The sequence below is a fragment of the Hippocampus comes genome, unplaced genomic scaffold (assembly GCF_001891065.2).
Source record: "Hippocampus comes isolate QL1 unplaced genomic scaffold, H_comes_QL1_v1.1 scaffold147, whole genome shotgun sequence".
In the NCBI taxonomy this organism is placed as follows: Eukaryota; Metazoa; Chordata; class Actinopteri; order Syngnathiformes; family Syngnathidae; genus Hippocampus; species Hippocampus comes.
The window spans coordinates 3,050,604-3,067,086 of NW_017805009.1; the positions used below are offsets into that span (position 1 = coordinate 3,050,604).

General features: G+C 41.7%; 1 protein-coding gene across 10 annotated transcripts in view; it reads left to right on the forward strand.

Moving 5' to 3' along the window:
* The window catches only part of ank1a (ankyrin 1, erythrocytic a), an 81,833-nt gene that overhangs the window by 23,919 nt on the left and 41,431 nt on the right, over nucleotides 1-16,483 (forward strand). For 7 of the 10 annotated variants that reach the window (XM_019861344.1, XM_019861373.1, XM_019861363.1 and 4 more), the window contains exon 2: nucleotides 5,599-5,691. The exons of 1 other annotated variant lie outside the window; for it this stretch is intronic. In XM_019861344.1, coding sequence (XP_019716903.1) covers nucleotides 5,599-5,691 — 93 coding nt within the window. Of the gene's footprint in view, nucleotides 1-5,598; nucleotides 5,692-13,579; nucleotides 14,203-16,483 lie in introns of those variants that run through there. 2 more of the 10 variants (XM_019861390.1, XM_019861381.1) reach the window with 2 other exon arrangements.

Genomic DNA, 16,483 nt, shown 5'->3' on the forward strand with positions numbered 1-16,483 from the left:
GTCATGGTCAGCATTGTAGTTTGAGCAAGTCATTTTCAGCTAATCTAATTTGAAAAGTTTTAAATACTCCCACGCCTGTAGAGTCAATTATGCTACAGCCGTGTTTTTTTTTTCTTCTTTCCTGCAGGAAATCAATGTGAGTATTCAATTAAATTGCTCTGCTCCGAGGAAAATAAAGGATCGATTCAATATTATTGTTCAATATCGTTTTTCTACCATCTAGAGCTTAGCTGTCAGAAAAGTGCTCCCGCTCTCACTTGTTCATCATTTCGTCTTCATTTTTGAGATTTGCGCAGCTCTCACAAGCTTGTGACTGCTGTCTTCACCTCACTCTTCAGCCCTGCCCCTGCAGATCAAACTGTGAGGAATAAGCCTGGAACGTGGGGAGCTATCAGGCTCTGATGCATCTTAACAGCTGTTAAGGTGACATCGGCATACGAGTGTTTTTTTTTTTCTTCTCCGCTGTTTCTGATTGTATCGAGGATACCCAACTAGCAAGGTGCTGCGAGTCAGGTGTCCAGAGACGACGAGTGTTATCTCCTTTATCCTTCTAATCTACAGCGTAACGGTTTGAGTTCCCCCTGTCTAAATGTCTATAATTATATACCGTATACGTTGATAAGATTTATATTCAGGGTGAGTGTGCATTTTGGGTGTTAACATTGGCTCCCTTTTCAGTTGAACTCTCTCTTTCTGTACATCATATAATCCAACTGCAACTCTGTCAAAGATGACATGGTAAGACATATGAGATAGGCATCACTTAATAACCCAAGAACATATTAGAGTAGAAGAAATGCCATTTAACATGTAAGGGCAACATGCATCAATCATTTGTGCCAGTAACTTCACTCATGATGTTGCTTCTCTCAAATTGTGAGACATGCATTATGTCACTCTTGTTCTAAATACAATGCCTCTGTTTAAAAACAACAATGCTATGACCAAATATACCTTTCGCATAGACAGTATATCCATTGAACAGAACACAGCTATTCAGGTGTTGTGCAATCTTTTTTTTTGGGGGGGGGGACTAAAACTCACAAGATTCAAGAGATTTTTTTTGTCTTCTGAAATCCAATCTCAAACTATTTTTACCTTGATTTAAAACGATTATCCACATATTGGTGTGATAAAGAAAACCAGCTACTGTGCAGAAAGCTGAAAGCCAATTAACAACTCTTAAAATAAAAAATGCCTTCCTAGCAAAAATCCCGGCAGCCGAGCTGATAATTTACTTCATAAGTCATGGTCAGCATTGTAGTTTGAGCAAGTCATTTTCAGCTAATCTAATTTGAAAAGTTTTAAATACTCCCACGCCTGTAGAGTCAATTATGCTACAGCCGTGTTTTTTTTTTCTTCTTTCCTGCAGGAAATCAATGTGAGTATTCAATTAAATTGCTCTGCTCCGAGGAAAATAAAGGATCGATTCAATATTATTGTTCAATATCGTTTTTCTACCATCTAGAGCTTAGCTGTCAGAAAAGTGCTCCCGCTCTCACTTGTTCATCATTTCGTCTTCATTTTTGAGATTTGCGCAGCTCTCACAAGCTTGTGACTGCTGTCTTCACCTCACTCTTCAGCCCTGCCCCTGCAGATCAAACTGTGAGGAATAAGCCTGGAACGTGGGGAGCTATCAGGCTCTGATGCATCTTAACAGCTGTTAAGGTGACATCGGCATACGAGTGTTTTTTTTTTTCTTCTCCGCTGTTTCTGATTGTATCGAGGATACCCAACTAGCAAGGTGCTGCGAGTCAGGTGTCCAGAGACGACGAGTGTTATCTCCTTTATCCTTCTAATCTACAGCGTAACGGTTTGAGTTCCCCCTGTTTCTTTTGGCTGCCCTAAGGCTCCCAAAGGTTCCTCGGTGGAATGGCCCGTTCCTCTTATCAGCAGCTCTCAATCCCCTTCTGCCTCAGCCGTCTCCCACCTCCTCCTCTTTATCCTCCACCCCTTTTGCCCCTTTTCTCCTGTCATCACTACCCGTCTGCTACTTAATCCAATTATCCTTTTAAGCTGACACGCTCTGTAACTCGCCACAAACTCTGCAGATGACGCCGCCGCATCTCATTTGCTCGCACCAACATTGACAAACAGGGCCGCGCAAATCGCAAGCGCGATTTAATGAGCAGTCTTCCCAAAAATGAAAAAGAAAGGTCACGCAAAGTGCAACTTTGACAACTTTGTCTGTAAAGTGACGCAGTGTACTGCAGTGCTTTCACCTGGTTTTGTCTATTTTAAGGTTTCCTTGCAAAGGCTTTGGCCTCTGCTGTCACCGTGTGATTCACAGTACCCTTGAGGTGACTCCACGTGTGTCCTCCGCTGCCGCGTGTTGACTGTTGCATCTGTTTCTGCTGACACCTCAACTTTGGCTCTCTCTTCATGAGTGTTAGTGCGTCTGCGTCTCATGCGAGTACATCAAACTTCCTCGCAAAAAAAATCCTCCGGGAAAAGGTTGCTGTGGATTGCGTTTAATGTCTGACCTGTTTTCTGCTGTGTTCACACTTGTTACGTTAGTCAAATGTGAATGCTGCCAAGTGATCCCTGGTGCACCAAACTCTTTGGGTGCACATCAAAATGAATTCCGGTGCGGTGCGCTTGGCTAGTGTTGACATATGCTGCATGAAACAATAACTTGGATGACCAGTGTTAAAATGACAGCGGTAACCATAATAGTAAACCCTGCCTCAAATAGCGAAAAATAGTTGATGCCCCCGCCCCAAATGTTTATACTTGCCTATAGTGATTGAATGTTTGATTGATTGACTCAACTTTTTTATTATGAACATGCAGTACAAGAAAAAAATGTCAACCTTAAAGGAGCTACGGTGACCATTGTAAAATGGGGATGTTGTCAAAAAGCGCTTCCTGAAGAAAATATGTCTTGGGAACCCACTTTTCTACAAAGATGAATAAATAAAAATGGCATCGGACTTAATCGGAGGGAGCACATAACTCCAATTCTGGCCTCCCCATACTGGCTCCTCATACATTTTAGAGTTCAATTCCCTTCTTTTGGAATGACCTTCTACTGGTTTTATGTTAATGTTATTCTTTTAGTGTTTTAACCGCCTTTGTTTATATGTGTCTAATATTTACTTCATGTACAGCACTGTGGTTGTTTTTAAAGTGCTCCATAAATCTAATTAAGTTGAATTATTGGATGGCGTTTGTCATCTTTGGTTGGAAGTGGCAACACCCTGTCAGAAAACTACCTGATTATCTTCGTCACTTCCACAATACTCCATTGATACCATTTACTACTTTCCTATGAGCCCGGGCTTTGACGCAGCATTTTAAGGCATTACCATAAGAGCCCAAAAATATGTGCAAAGCTGAATTTTTCAGCAATAAGATTACAGTAGGTTTCACCCCCAGCCCCTCCCAAAAAAAAAGAATAGATGAATTTGTGATTAGCAAACCACAAATAGGCAGGAGTTCACCGTATTTAACAGCACGTGTATCTGAATCGCCAACGATAGTTGTCTCAGAGAATGTGGGTGGTGCTGTATTTGCGGAGGCAGGCAACCACCAGCGCTTCCTGAGTTACACTTGGAAGGTTTGTGGGATATTCAGCCGGTTAAATTTGTGAAATATAAAACAATACTTTTATGTAACTCAGCAGTCAGCAGTGAATATCATTTTGCTAAGGGGACACCTACCAGCCTCACGTTATCGTGATGTGCCATAACATTGCTGTCACTGAGTCAATTGTAGTTGTAGCCATGACAGAGTGATGAATCTGTGGGTTGTACGAATCTTGATGGGCTTTTTGCAGCAGAGTAGTGCCAGACATTCCAAAAGTAGCTGTGTTTGCTTGTTTTTTTGGTGCTGATACCACAACAGTGAAGAGAAACAGATGGGGGTTTTGTGTGCGTGTTGCACACTGATGGTTCTCAGCATAGGAGGGTAGAGTAGCCAAAATGTGTATTTTGGTAAGGCTAATGTTACTGCTGAATGACTTCTGATTATTATTATTTATTTATTTGTTTTAGTCAAACAGGGCATTAACATTCATTCATTCATTTTCCGAACCGCTAGTATTAACATTAAATTGACAAAAATAAAATAAGAAAACCTTTATTTGTCCCACAATGGAGAAATTCCCAATTTACAGCAGCACAAATATGAAAGGGAGAAGTAGAAAAACAAAAAGTACATAAATAAATATAAACTATAAAATATAAATATAAGCATATTAAAAATGGGTGAGTGGGGGTGAGTCCCGGTTTTCAGGTCCGTCTATTCAATAGCCTGACAGCAGTGGGCAGGAATGAGCGGCGGTACCTCTCCTTCTTTCAGTGCGGGTATATCGGTCTCCGGCGGAAGGAGCTGCCCAGTGCTGTCAGGGTGGCCTGGAGGAGGTGGGGGGGTCTGTCCATCATAGCTTTTAGCTTGGCTAGCATCCTCCTGTTGCCCATCTCCTGTGTATGAAAAATATAAATTAGGAATGTGCAACTTCGGATATTGCCCAGCAGGGCATATCTAGACAAATAACCATTCGCACTCACACCTCGGGACAATTTTCATTAACCTACCACATTTTTGGAATGTGGGAGAAAAACGGAGTACCCAGAGAATCAAAACGCACACAGGCATGGGAGAACATGCAAGAATTCTGAGGAACTTTTCATGTTTTGTTATTTTTAGCCACAATTTTGACCCGGCTTCAGAATGGAAACGGTGAAACCTTGCATCTTCAGGTGCTGTGTGGGCCAAGGTAGAACTCTTTACCGGTACATTTTAATGAGGTACCAAATAGTGAGGAATTCATTTTTGTGGCTGGCGTCATCATGCTGACAATGGGACTGTCAAGAGTGTGTGTGAGAATTGTGTGTGTGTGTGTGTGTGTGTGTGTGTGTGTGTGTGTGTGTGTGTGTGTGTGTGTGTGTGTGTTGGCAGGGGGGGGATTGAATAGCATCACCAACCTGTTTTTTGCATCACACTACATGTACCAGGAAGTATCTGACAAACCAAAATAAATGAACTTGTTCACATACAGTAAATATACAGTTTGTGGGGATCTGTGCTCTATGGTGTGCCATTCTATTATTATCCATATTTTTTTTGGTCAGTATTCATTGTGCATCAAATCTGGCATGGGTGGAGTTACCCTGCTCACTGGTGAGGCCTTTATTCTACGTAAGTACACCCGCTTAAGCAAGCATTAAAGGGAATCCAGACTCACTTGAACCATGACTCAGTTGATTCATCTGTGATCATCGACACCACCTCCAACCACCTTGTCCATTGCCATCAGTCTCCCGTTGCCCGCGAGGGCCACTGCATGCGTGACATCCTTGTGGTGTGCGTAGCGATGCTGATCATCCTTACCTGTTTCCCACAGACAAATTATTTTTGTGAGGTGGGGAGGGGAGATTTGGTTGGAGCAGTTGCCCCTCATGTTACCCTTTCCTTCCGATGCCTAATCTGTGGTTTCTACTCGTGTCTCAATATGATGTTCATTTGTTGCTCTCTTTTATATTCCTTGCTTCTCATGTCCAGTTTTCTCTCCTACTCTCTTTTCTATGACTCAATTTTCTGCATCTCACTGTTGCTATTAACTGGGCTCTGTCTTTATGTCGTATGTTCTTTTAGGCCCACGCCGTGCATCGCTGGCTAATCGATCAGGACAGTAGTGTGAGCTCTGAGATGCCCGATGGCCAAGGAGTATGGCTCAATGATGATGAAGTAAATATCTGCAACACGTATATCTCGCTTTTTTTAAAATATTAATATGTGTATATATGTGTATTTCTATATTCTGTACTGATGGTCACCCCATCATGTAAATTTTGTGTCACACTGCCGCTGTTTCATTTTTTTGGTATCACTTTTCTTGTGTTGCTTATGGTATCGTAGCGCTCGTTCATTCAAGTCGCGCTGTTGTGCTGTGAGCTAATTCAGTGGTACAGGTGTCGTGGATCACGCTGGAGCTTTTTCACTGTTCCCTGTCCCCGCTTGACATATCGTACTAACTTGCTGATTGACACGTTTCATACATTTGATGTGTTTTTTTTTCAAGTTGTAGAACCTTTTTTGTTGTTGTTGTTTGACATTAGCGACACGAGTGTGTTTTAATATGAACATCTTTCTCAGTGTCTTGTGATATATCAGGAACTGGTATTATCAAATCAGCATATTACATGGCAAGAGTCCACGGGCAAAATATAGCTTTTATGTAGTGGTGTAACACTTGTTATATCCATCCACACAAAATAGTTCCTGCAGCAGAGGTTCACACTAATGATAACACAGTCAAAGTATTTTTCCTGTGGGTTCTTCTAATTTAGTCAATATGCTTGTTTCATCTGTATCGCTGTGACTTTATTTAGGCGTCAATCATATTCGATCAAGAGTGTTTGTGCGTGTGAGTGTGAGACGCATTTGTGTGTGGGCGTGTGTTGTTGTGTCTTGGTGGTCGACCTTATCAGTGCGTTGTGTGCATGCTTATTCTCAGTATTGCATGGCATCTTCAGTGCTTCAACATTTAGGTGGATGTGAAACAACGCGATGTGCTGTGTCTGTTTGCGGGTGCGCTCTTCTGCTGCATCATTGTGGTTGTGCACGCCTTGATGTCACTATTTGTTTATTGTGGCTCTTGTGTATTTCTAATGTGACAGCAATCCACATGCTGTGTCTGTTTTTTGTCTGCCTTTATCTATGTAAACAGTCTGGGACTCCTTCACCAATGCGGTTTCATTGCAACTATCTAAAAGATGATCTTGAATCCATGATCACTAAGTGGAAGAGAGTTCATCTAAGTGCAATTAGGCCGCTGGGAAACTTGTTCCAGACTTTTCTTTCCCCTCAAATCCTCGCGATTGCTATCCCAAATTTACTCATGCCACCCTCCTATCTATATGAGGTTTCCTAAAGCCCGAATTTCAGGAGAATCCTGTTCTGAACAAACTAACAGAAAACACTGTCTTGCCAGAAAACTTAAATTGTAATCATTGTGTGCAAATCCAATAGATGGCAAGTGGAAACATGTGAACGGGCAATTTAAAACAATATAGAGTATTAATTTTTGTTGTTGCTCATTCTTACCTATGTAATGGGCGGTTGCATATTTCCTTCTCTCCTTTGATCAATAATCATTCAGGGAGTCACACGTGCAGTACCATTACGGTACTGAACTTCAGTTAAATGAAAAACTGAGACTGTTTCCTTTTTTTTCATGGAAACATTTAACAGAGAAACCAGTAGGTCAAAGTTAAACCAGAAAATAAGTATCAAAAGTCTGGATTAAAAAGGTTCTGAATTTTGGTGTGTCTGGAAATTTTATAATTCACAATCTTTACGGATCACTAATTATTATCATAACAAAAAAAACCCATTATATTCTTATTGCTGTTTTGATATCCAAGCAGTTTGCAGATAATTTAGCCAGCCGCTTGGTGATGAGAGAACTCAAACCGTCTTCATCAACCCGCCATGCCCCCTCCTCTCAGGCATAGTTGTGTATTGTCAGTGGTCTGTGTAAAGGCCGTGGCCCCTCTGCTACTATTACCACTTATTAAGATTGGAGAAGGTCCCCTACAGCTCTAACTAGCCCTCATTTAGTCCTCGGAGACAGACGCTCTGGAAGCCAAGCCCCATTCGTCACACTGTGGTTGCATGGCACATTCAATATGCAGAAAAGCAAACTGTCAAACTCTGCACTGTCATATAAATTCTCCCCCGTCTCAGTTTCTCTTTTCCAGATGCTCCCCCAGCCCACTGTAGACGCAGACTACATTAGAACGCCCATTCAAGTCCAACCACCAGCAGTTGGCTGTAATTTGTTTCAGTGAGGGGGCGCAGGGTGAAATTTACATGTGAAAGGCCATGGCCTATTCAAATATTGAAACACTCATTTTTATCCCAGGGTTATTAATACCAGCTTTGAAGATTTCAGATTAAAGGATAAGGGTTGTTTTTTTTGGGGGGAGGGGTATTGTGTGTGTGTTGAACCACCAGATCAAGGTCTCAGTTGGTTAGATACAGACTTTAACGAGAAGAGCAACAGAAATGGTCAGCCATTCGGAATTGTTCTTCCACACATTTTTGCAGCAGTAAGTCACAATAAAGAGATTCATGTCTGAAGAGAAGTCTATCTAACGATCTATTCTAAGTGACGTTAAGAAGGAGAGAAACTTGAGTGACAACCAAAGCATGCATGCGTGCATGTGCATGTCATTAAGATGAATGCGCAGACAACGTGGGGAAGGTGGTCAGAAAGTCTCAAGGCAAAGATTCCTGCTCTTTCCACCTTTCACCAGGTGAATGCAAAGAGATTTTAACCAAGCTGGTCTGCTTTGGGAATTATTGAAGTTCCTATCGGCTGCTTGTTCTACATGTCAAAGGGCTTGGAGCTAATCTGCCAGCCCTGTGTCACCTTGTGGAAAAATATACAGTGGGACCTCAAAGGTCAAACAAATACCAGGTAGGGCCACTGGCCAACCTCCATAAGAAAATTTCCCATATACACAAAGGGAATAAAGATAACCTGCTTCTTGGTCAAATTGTTACCGCCATAAAGCTGTACAGACAATTTTCTACCCAACATTCCAACATTCTTAACTGTCACACAAGTCTAAAAATAAGTTAACTGCTAGAGATGTCCCGATCACACTTTTTTTTTTGTTGTTCTAAAGTTCTGTCTTTTCTTTTTCTTCTAAATTCTTTTCAACTCAAAATGTGTATTGGTGAATTTCAGACGTTTTATTTTTCATCATTGTTTTTTGTGCTGAAACTCTTTTATGAGCAAAAGCATACACTATAGCCTTGACATTTATACTAATAGAATGCTAACATTAAGCACAAGACATTTTACATCAATACAACAATGTGCAGGAATATTTTATTTTATTTTCATGTAACTGTATAGTGCATTTATACATTCTATTTCCTGGGGAAGCAAATGACACCAATTAGTGGAATGGCTTATACGTATAAGCATTAACATAGAATGAGGGACTCCTCTGTGTGAATGCACTTGATTTATCTGATGCTAAGCAATAAATACATCATTATTATTTCTTCGCGCGTGCAGTCTAAAATGACCACAGAGCTACATGTTCGTCGGTACGTGTGTGACTTTTATCATCTACAAAAGACACTATTGATTTATAACGTCGTTAAATGCAACCAGTGGGGAACAAGCTCGCTTGTCACCAAATAATTTACCCTTGCTCAACTTCCAGTTCAAGTAACGTCATTTGGGCGCTTTACAATTGCTAACCCGTCCGTCGCTCTCTCAACTCTTATGTGGTTTCGTAAGATGGCTTTATATCAGGCAAGGGAAACTTTGGCTATTTTATGTTATGTCATACCGTGAGTGTTTGCGTATCGTTTGTGTCTCCTTGTTGCTCCAACCAATTTACATTCTGCTGCGGCACGGAGGGCGAGCACTGCGCGCAGGCAGAGCCTCTTTGTATGCGTGTGTGGCTCTTACTGCCACTCTGACCGCTGCCAGAAAAACAAAACTAAACATTGCCGAACATAAAACAAAGATATTACTGCTCCATTTGACAAGATCTTTATAGCTTTGGTTTATTTGGTCCCTCTGTGACCTATACAGGTTCTGAAAATGAAGAAAAGCAATCATTTTGCCCCGATGCCCGCTCAACTACAAACCGCGTGATCATACAAAAATTCCGTGTACGTGATCCGACCGGGATATCTCTATCAACTTTTGCTAATGTCAAGAGTCTTAGGTCATGTAATCATGTCATACGGCTCAACAGTCCATATTTTTTTAAAATAGTGTCACAAACGGCAAAGAAAAGGCAAAAGAGTGAGCCCAGAGTTTGATGTTCATGAAACTGTCGCGCGTCATGGTAACAAAGCATTGACAGAATTCTAGGCAACTTTATGAAAATTCTGTTCCATGTCCACATTTTACAACCTTTGACTTTTGTTTTCTGTTTTCAAAAATTAAATAGGTGATTAGATTTCAACATTACCATCAGTAATAAATATTTATTTATAAATGAGAACCGATTCTTTGTTCATGGCATATGGCTTGTTGGGCCCTTTAATTTTAGGTTAATTTATAGCAGTCTGTTTTCTCTCATGGGAAGCCATAGGATGGCTGGAGTGTGTCCCTCTTGACCTGGGGTACAACTTAAACATGGAGTGAAAACCCACAGAAGCACAGGGAGGACATCACTAAATCACACAAATATGCAATTTGAGATTTGAACCCCTCAACTTCTTTGCTGTAAGGCAACAGTTTGAACCTAACTGCTGCCTTATAGCAGTTTGAAATGGGTATACTACACCGTACCCAAATATTATTCATGAGGAGTGAGCGTAGCCCAATTAATGTACATCACTTGTAATCATACCCCAATTGCACAGTTATTCAAAAGCAATTTTATTTAATTTAAGTACGCTGCCTGAAATATAAGCCTTGTATGCATTTGGATGATTGCTAATTGCTGCATTATGTCAACATGGTTTATGTCTGTATTTTATAACTGCATGAATTTACTCGAGGTGTGTGTGTGTGTGTGTGTGTGTGTGTGTGTGTGTGTGTGTGTGTGTGTGTGTGTGTGTGAGAGAGAGATTTAGGGTCATGAAAGTGTGCAATTTCGAATGTGTATGTTTGTGTGAGACAGCATTTACTGTAAGTACTGCATTCCAATGCAGTTAGCTTAGTTCTTATATTCAAATTAATTTTAGGTTTTACACGTACTTGCTACGATTAGAATGTAGCTTATTTTTCTTGTTTGTTTCTATGTCAAGCTCATATTAAGGCAGCTAAGCATTTTCCTCCAGAAGTAGGCATATACAGTGTACTATTTAAATGGAAGCCAACACATGTACATGACATGGGAATTTATTTAGACTCGGGGTGGAATGGTTCCCAAAATCGACGGTTTGCTACGTATCTGACCAGTCGATTGCGTAGGTGCTGAATCTTACGGTGTATTCAACAGCCACAGCCAATTTGCACCAGCTATAGGATACCTGCGCCTTTTCCAGATTAACAAGCCACCAGTGAATGCCCGCAGTGAATGTTCAAGTTCATACCTGATCCTCAGTCTTCTGTTTAGCCACGCTGTGGCCAGCATGCTGTGGGTCAGGGCACGCAGAGTAGAGCAGCCCCTTTCGCTTACTCCACGCATTCGCTGACGCTGTTCCGAAATTAATAACGCGAAACCTGCATTGAGTGAACTGCTCATAATTATTTTTCAGCTCTAATAACAGATGCTCCTGTACTTAACAAAACAAAAAACAAACATAATGTCCGCTGTTTTTCCTGAAATTGTCTGTTCTGGTGGCCATCCTTTATCTTCACGGCATGTTTTGAACAAGCCGTGACTGGGGCTGATTGAATGGATATCCGGTGTCATTTCGGGATTACGTTTTGCCAAAAACTGTCATTCATGAACCTGAGCAATAGTAGCCCATATAGTGACACACACACAAACACGCGCACACACACACACACACACACACACACACACACACACACACACACACACACACACATTATTCATTCATAACAGCGACTGTTATAATTTATTTCTAGTTTCATGGTTGAAGTTACGTTTATCAAAATGGACCCACATTTCTTCGACTCAAACAAATTCCAACATTATTTACTCATGTGAGAGTCCTAAAAATAAACCTATAGGAAGTGGCCTGAACTTGATACAGTACATATCCAACTGTTTTCAATCAAGAAATACTTGTCCAGTATTGCCATCACTGTCATTCACCATTCTTATATGAAAATGTATCAGACTGCACTGTGAATCACCAACACAGTGAATTGTCTCAATCGAGCATCATTCTTCATTTCACATGGAAGTGGATGACCAGCAAGTTCCCACAGGCTTATGGTGCATCGTCTCTTATTAAAAGGTATTCCTAGGTGGGCTTCTTGACAAACCAGACTGATAAGAAAATGTGGTCTGTGTGAGCAGCTGCTGCCTGATCCTGACTCATCTCCAGTGGTTCGAAACTCGTAAGTTTGCAGATGGTGCTCAGTATCAAAAGACTTGTGAAGAACACATTCCCTTCCCAAAAGAGCTTTTCTTTTCGCGTCGCTCACATACACTATCTCCACCTGTCTACTTAGGAAGATGAATGGAAACCTGGACCAGCGATGACCCATCTCATGCCATCTTTCTTTCTATTGGCTTCATTCATATGTGGTGTAATCCTGTGTTTCTAATACCTTGAATTGTCTCCGACAGGGCTTTAAAAATTCATGCGAGGCTTTCAATATCCTTTGTCATTTAATGTGCATAATGATCTGCTCTAACTTACATTCCCCTTTTTATCCTTTCTTTTTCGATCTCTAGCAGGCTTATTGTTGGATGTGTGTGTGCATACGTGCACAGTATTTGAAACTGCTGCGGCCGTCGATTTGCTGCAGACTCTCTCACTGACACCTGCATGCCATCAAGACAAATGGAGCGAGTGTTGATTCATTAGACATCACAGTCTGGCACCCCAAGGCTTTTCCAAATGTGACAGCCCAGTAGTTTTTTGGTGAACGAAATTGAAGTGAGCCAAATCAGAAAAGTGAACACTTGTTTGCATCAGATATATTTTACAGAATTAGGATAAGTGGTACGAATAATGGATGGATGGATATTTGGACCCTTGATCAAATCCAGTAATATCTAAGAGATCCTGTTGGCAGCAGTGCCATATCAAGCAAAAGGAGTGAGACAAGTGGAGGCTGACTCCAGGCCATTATTTGTGTTGATTCTTCCCTTAGCTCATCCGGCACCTCACTAAAAGCAGCACACGTGGACAACTGAAGCCCTTTATCCTGTCGACAAGGCGGTCCTGACATCGGGTGCAGAGGGCACGTCCGACCCGAATCTAAATCAACTCTGCTACCAAAAAGTAGTGTGCCATGATTGATGTCAACTTTCCCAAAAGAGTTTCCTTAGCTACATATTAGAGAGCCTGTTCACACATTGGTGATAAGATATCGTTCTTTTTCTCAGATGTACTATATTGTCCTCTCCTAAATAGAGACAGTGGAGGTTTATTTCAGAGAATTCCAGGCCTTTAATAGCCAAGGGAGACAGGACAATTTGTCAAGTCTTTATTGATACTCTATTAAAGTGTGTCTTCTTGGGACACGCACTATTTGGCAGTGTAGCGCTCATTGCTTTTCGTGTGGACAGTAGAGAGAGCCCATATAGTGTTTTTGCCCAGGTTATGGTTCAGTGCGACTGAGTTGTATGTCGCCTTCTTTCTACATAACCCCCCCCTCTTGGTCCCTCTCCTACAGCATTTATCTCTCTGCATGGTTTTGGCAGTGTTGTGCTTTTCCCAGCATTTAGCCAGGAGAGGCAGAGAGGAGGGAGAGGTAGAGAAAAGAGGGCCTTTTCAACTGAGGAATGACGGACGCTTTATTAAAGGAGGCAGGGCCTTTTGAGGGGCTGGCCCCTTTATGCCCCCCCCCCCCCCAAGCTGAGTGTCTGGCCCATTGTCATGGGGTGGTGGCAGCAACCCCCTCGCCAAGCGCTTTGTCACTGTAAGTCACCTCACAAACTGAAACAGATCTGCAACCCCCTCGCATTTCCACAGTAACTCTATTTTGGTCTATTTATGGTCCGTGAACAAATGATTGTGCGGCTGTCACTAAACATACAGGAGATGCAGAGATGGGCGTGACATGTCGGGGAGACAGGACAAGAGAAAGGAGGGATAAAGTGGAGGTGCCAGTGCAACTAAATCTTGAATGGTGGAGAGTATGTGAGGTAGAGAGCAGAGCAGAGCCTGGAGCATGAGGATGGAGGATGGCAAGGTTAGGCCTCAAAGGTGCAAAGCTGGACAGAACTCTCTTTGGGCAAAACAGAAACATTTACCATCAAGGATGTACAGTAGGTAGGAGATTCTTGCTGAGAGTTTGGGGCGCCCATTGGTTTTTGGTTGCTAGTAAAATGTGTGTCTTTAGATACAGGCAACATTCCTGTAGAGATAAAAACCCCGGGCCCCCTCACCCCACCCTCCCCCTGTCTCTCCACCCACCAAGCCGGATCCAGCTTACTGAAGTGTGTGCGCCTGTGTGGGTGTGTATGCCCGTGTTTACGTCGGACGGGGCTCGGCGTGCCTTGCGTGGTGGCGCTTGCAAGGCGCAATTGGAAAGACATCTTTCAATTTGGGAGAAACAGAACGTAAAAAAAAAAAAAAGGCAGTGGAGCGCCAACAGGCATGCCAATCAAGAGCATCACTTTCGGAGTGAGTACTGCAAACGTTTTTCTTCTCCTCTTTTGCAATGTAATGTCTCTCTCTCTCTGGGCCATTTTTATTACTATGGTCATCAAAACATTTTCTCAGATTGTCTCAGGACAGTATTCCTACTTTTGTTAAGTGTCGGGCTCTCAGCTTGAAGTGACTCTATCCACCAACTATTCAAGTTCAAGTTCAAGTCAACTTCATTGTCAATTATATTACATTACACTATTAATATACATTCATGTTTGCTTGTGTCTACCATTGAAAAGACTGCTCCTACCTTTACCCCTAAATGTTTCCCATCCTTAATTTATCTTGTTCTGTCTGACACGGCCCCAAAAAGCGTGATAGATTGAGCAACGCACTCAGAAAGCATGTAAAAACCCTACCAGCGAGGTAAGAGTTTGACCTGGCACTTTCTTTTACTTTCAGTCACTGCCTAACCCAACATCGGAGTTGTTAAAAGCACATTTTTATTACTATGGTCATCAAAACATTTTCTCAGATTGTCTCAGGACAGTATTCCTACTTTTGTTAAGTGTCGGGCTCTCAGCTTGAAGTGACTCTATCCACCAACTATTCAAGTTCAAGTTCAAGTCAACTTCATTGTCAATTATATTACATTACACTATTAATATACATTCATGTTTGCTTGTGTCTACCATTGAAAAGACTGCTCCTACCTTTACCCCTAAATGTTTCCCATCCTTAATTTATCTTGTTCTGTCTGACACGGCCCCAAAAAGCGTGATAGATTGAGCAACGCACTCAGAAAGCATGTAAAAACCCTACCAGCGAGGTAAGAGTTTGACCTGGCACTTTCTTTTACTTTCAGTCACTGCCTAACCCAACATCGGAGTTGTTAAAAGCACATGAGCCAAGTTGTTTGTTCAGCGCTCACTTTGAAAAGAGTTTTTTTTTTGATAAAAGTTATTGAAATGAGGCCCATTTTTGCAAAATGGGTGGGAGCTTGATTGCTCGGGATTATCTATGCAAGTTTGTTGCGTGTGCATCCAAGATTAGTGTATGTATGAGTGTGTGTGTGTTGTGTTACGCTTAATCTTGTTTTTGACTTCACTCATTCCTCTGTTTAATGTTCCCATTGTATTTTGTCAACGAGGATTAGCCGGGTAAGTAAACTAGAGGTCAGCAACTGATGAGCTGGTCAATTAATGAAATCCATTCAAAGTAACTTTACTGAACACTTCATGGACTTAAGCATCCAAAGAACCACCAGAGACACGCAACCGCAAACAGCCAAGCGTTTGGAGAGTTTTGTTCTTCGCAGGTCTGAAAAGAAATTGCAGCCAATTTCCACTGTGGAACTTGATTGTCCTAAAATGTTTAGTCATTCCATTGCCATCTGATTTAGTTCTATTAATACATCAGAGTGAGTCATCAACAAGTAGATTCATTTCAACATTTGTGGAACAGCACTAGTTGACACAATGTCGAATTAAAAGATTCCAAACATATCTTTCTGTCCCAAATATCCACTAAGATGGCATACAGGACGTAGATACATTCTGGCCTTATTCATCATGCTTTGATGATCTATTGAGAAAAGTTTCGTGTGATAACTGTAATTTACTTCACTGGCTTTTGCTATTGGCAAGTGCAAACTGATAGATTTTGTTTATTCCCACTAATGATACAAACTTGGCAGCTCAAAGCTGTCAGGTTGCCGATCAGTCGTCTGGCCATTATAAGATAATGATGTGTACCTAATGACAGCTACTGTGCACATGGTGTTTACCATATCGGGTGTTTATGAGCTCCTACCACTATGGCTTTAACCCTCATGGTCATCTTTTTAAAGAGATTGACAATGACCTTGACAGCTCGTCTATAAGCACAGTGGATGAAGAAGCAGGGAGACATATAACAAGCTGATCAATAAGCAAGGCAAAGGGGAGACATGCTGTGTGAAAAAGTAAATAGTAAAGATGGAGATGATGTGTTGTGATCCCCATACAGACAGACGTGATGAGTGAAACATTTTAACAGCTTCAAAGGAGTGCTCGCTCGCTTCCTGTAAATGTGCCCGATGCAGAGCAGTCTCACGGGCCTCCATCCCATTGAGTCAACACTTACTACATCTCTGTATCCGGAACCAGCTCGCTGCCTGCTCAATCTCCATGGATCAGCCTGAGAGACGAAAGCCGGGATGTTGAGGCTAAAGGGGAAAAGGCCCCAAGAAAGGAAATCAATTTATTGAGTAAATGCAAGTCAGCAGAAAAGGATGATGAAATTGCTGTTTAAGTACTCTGCAGGAATTTCCATA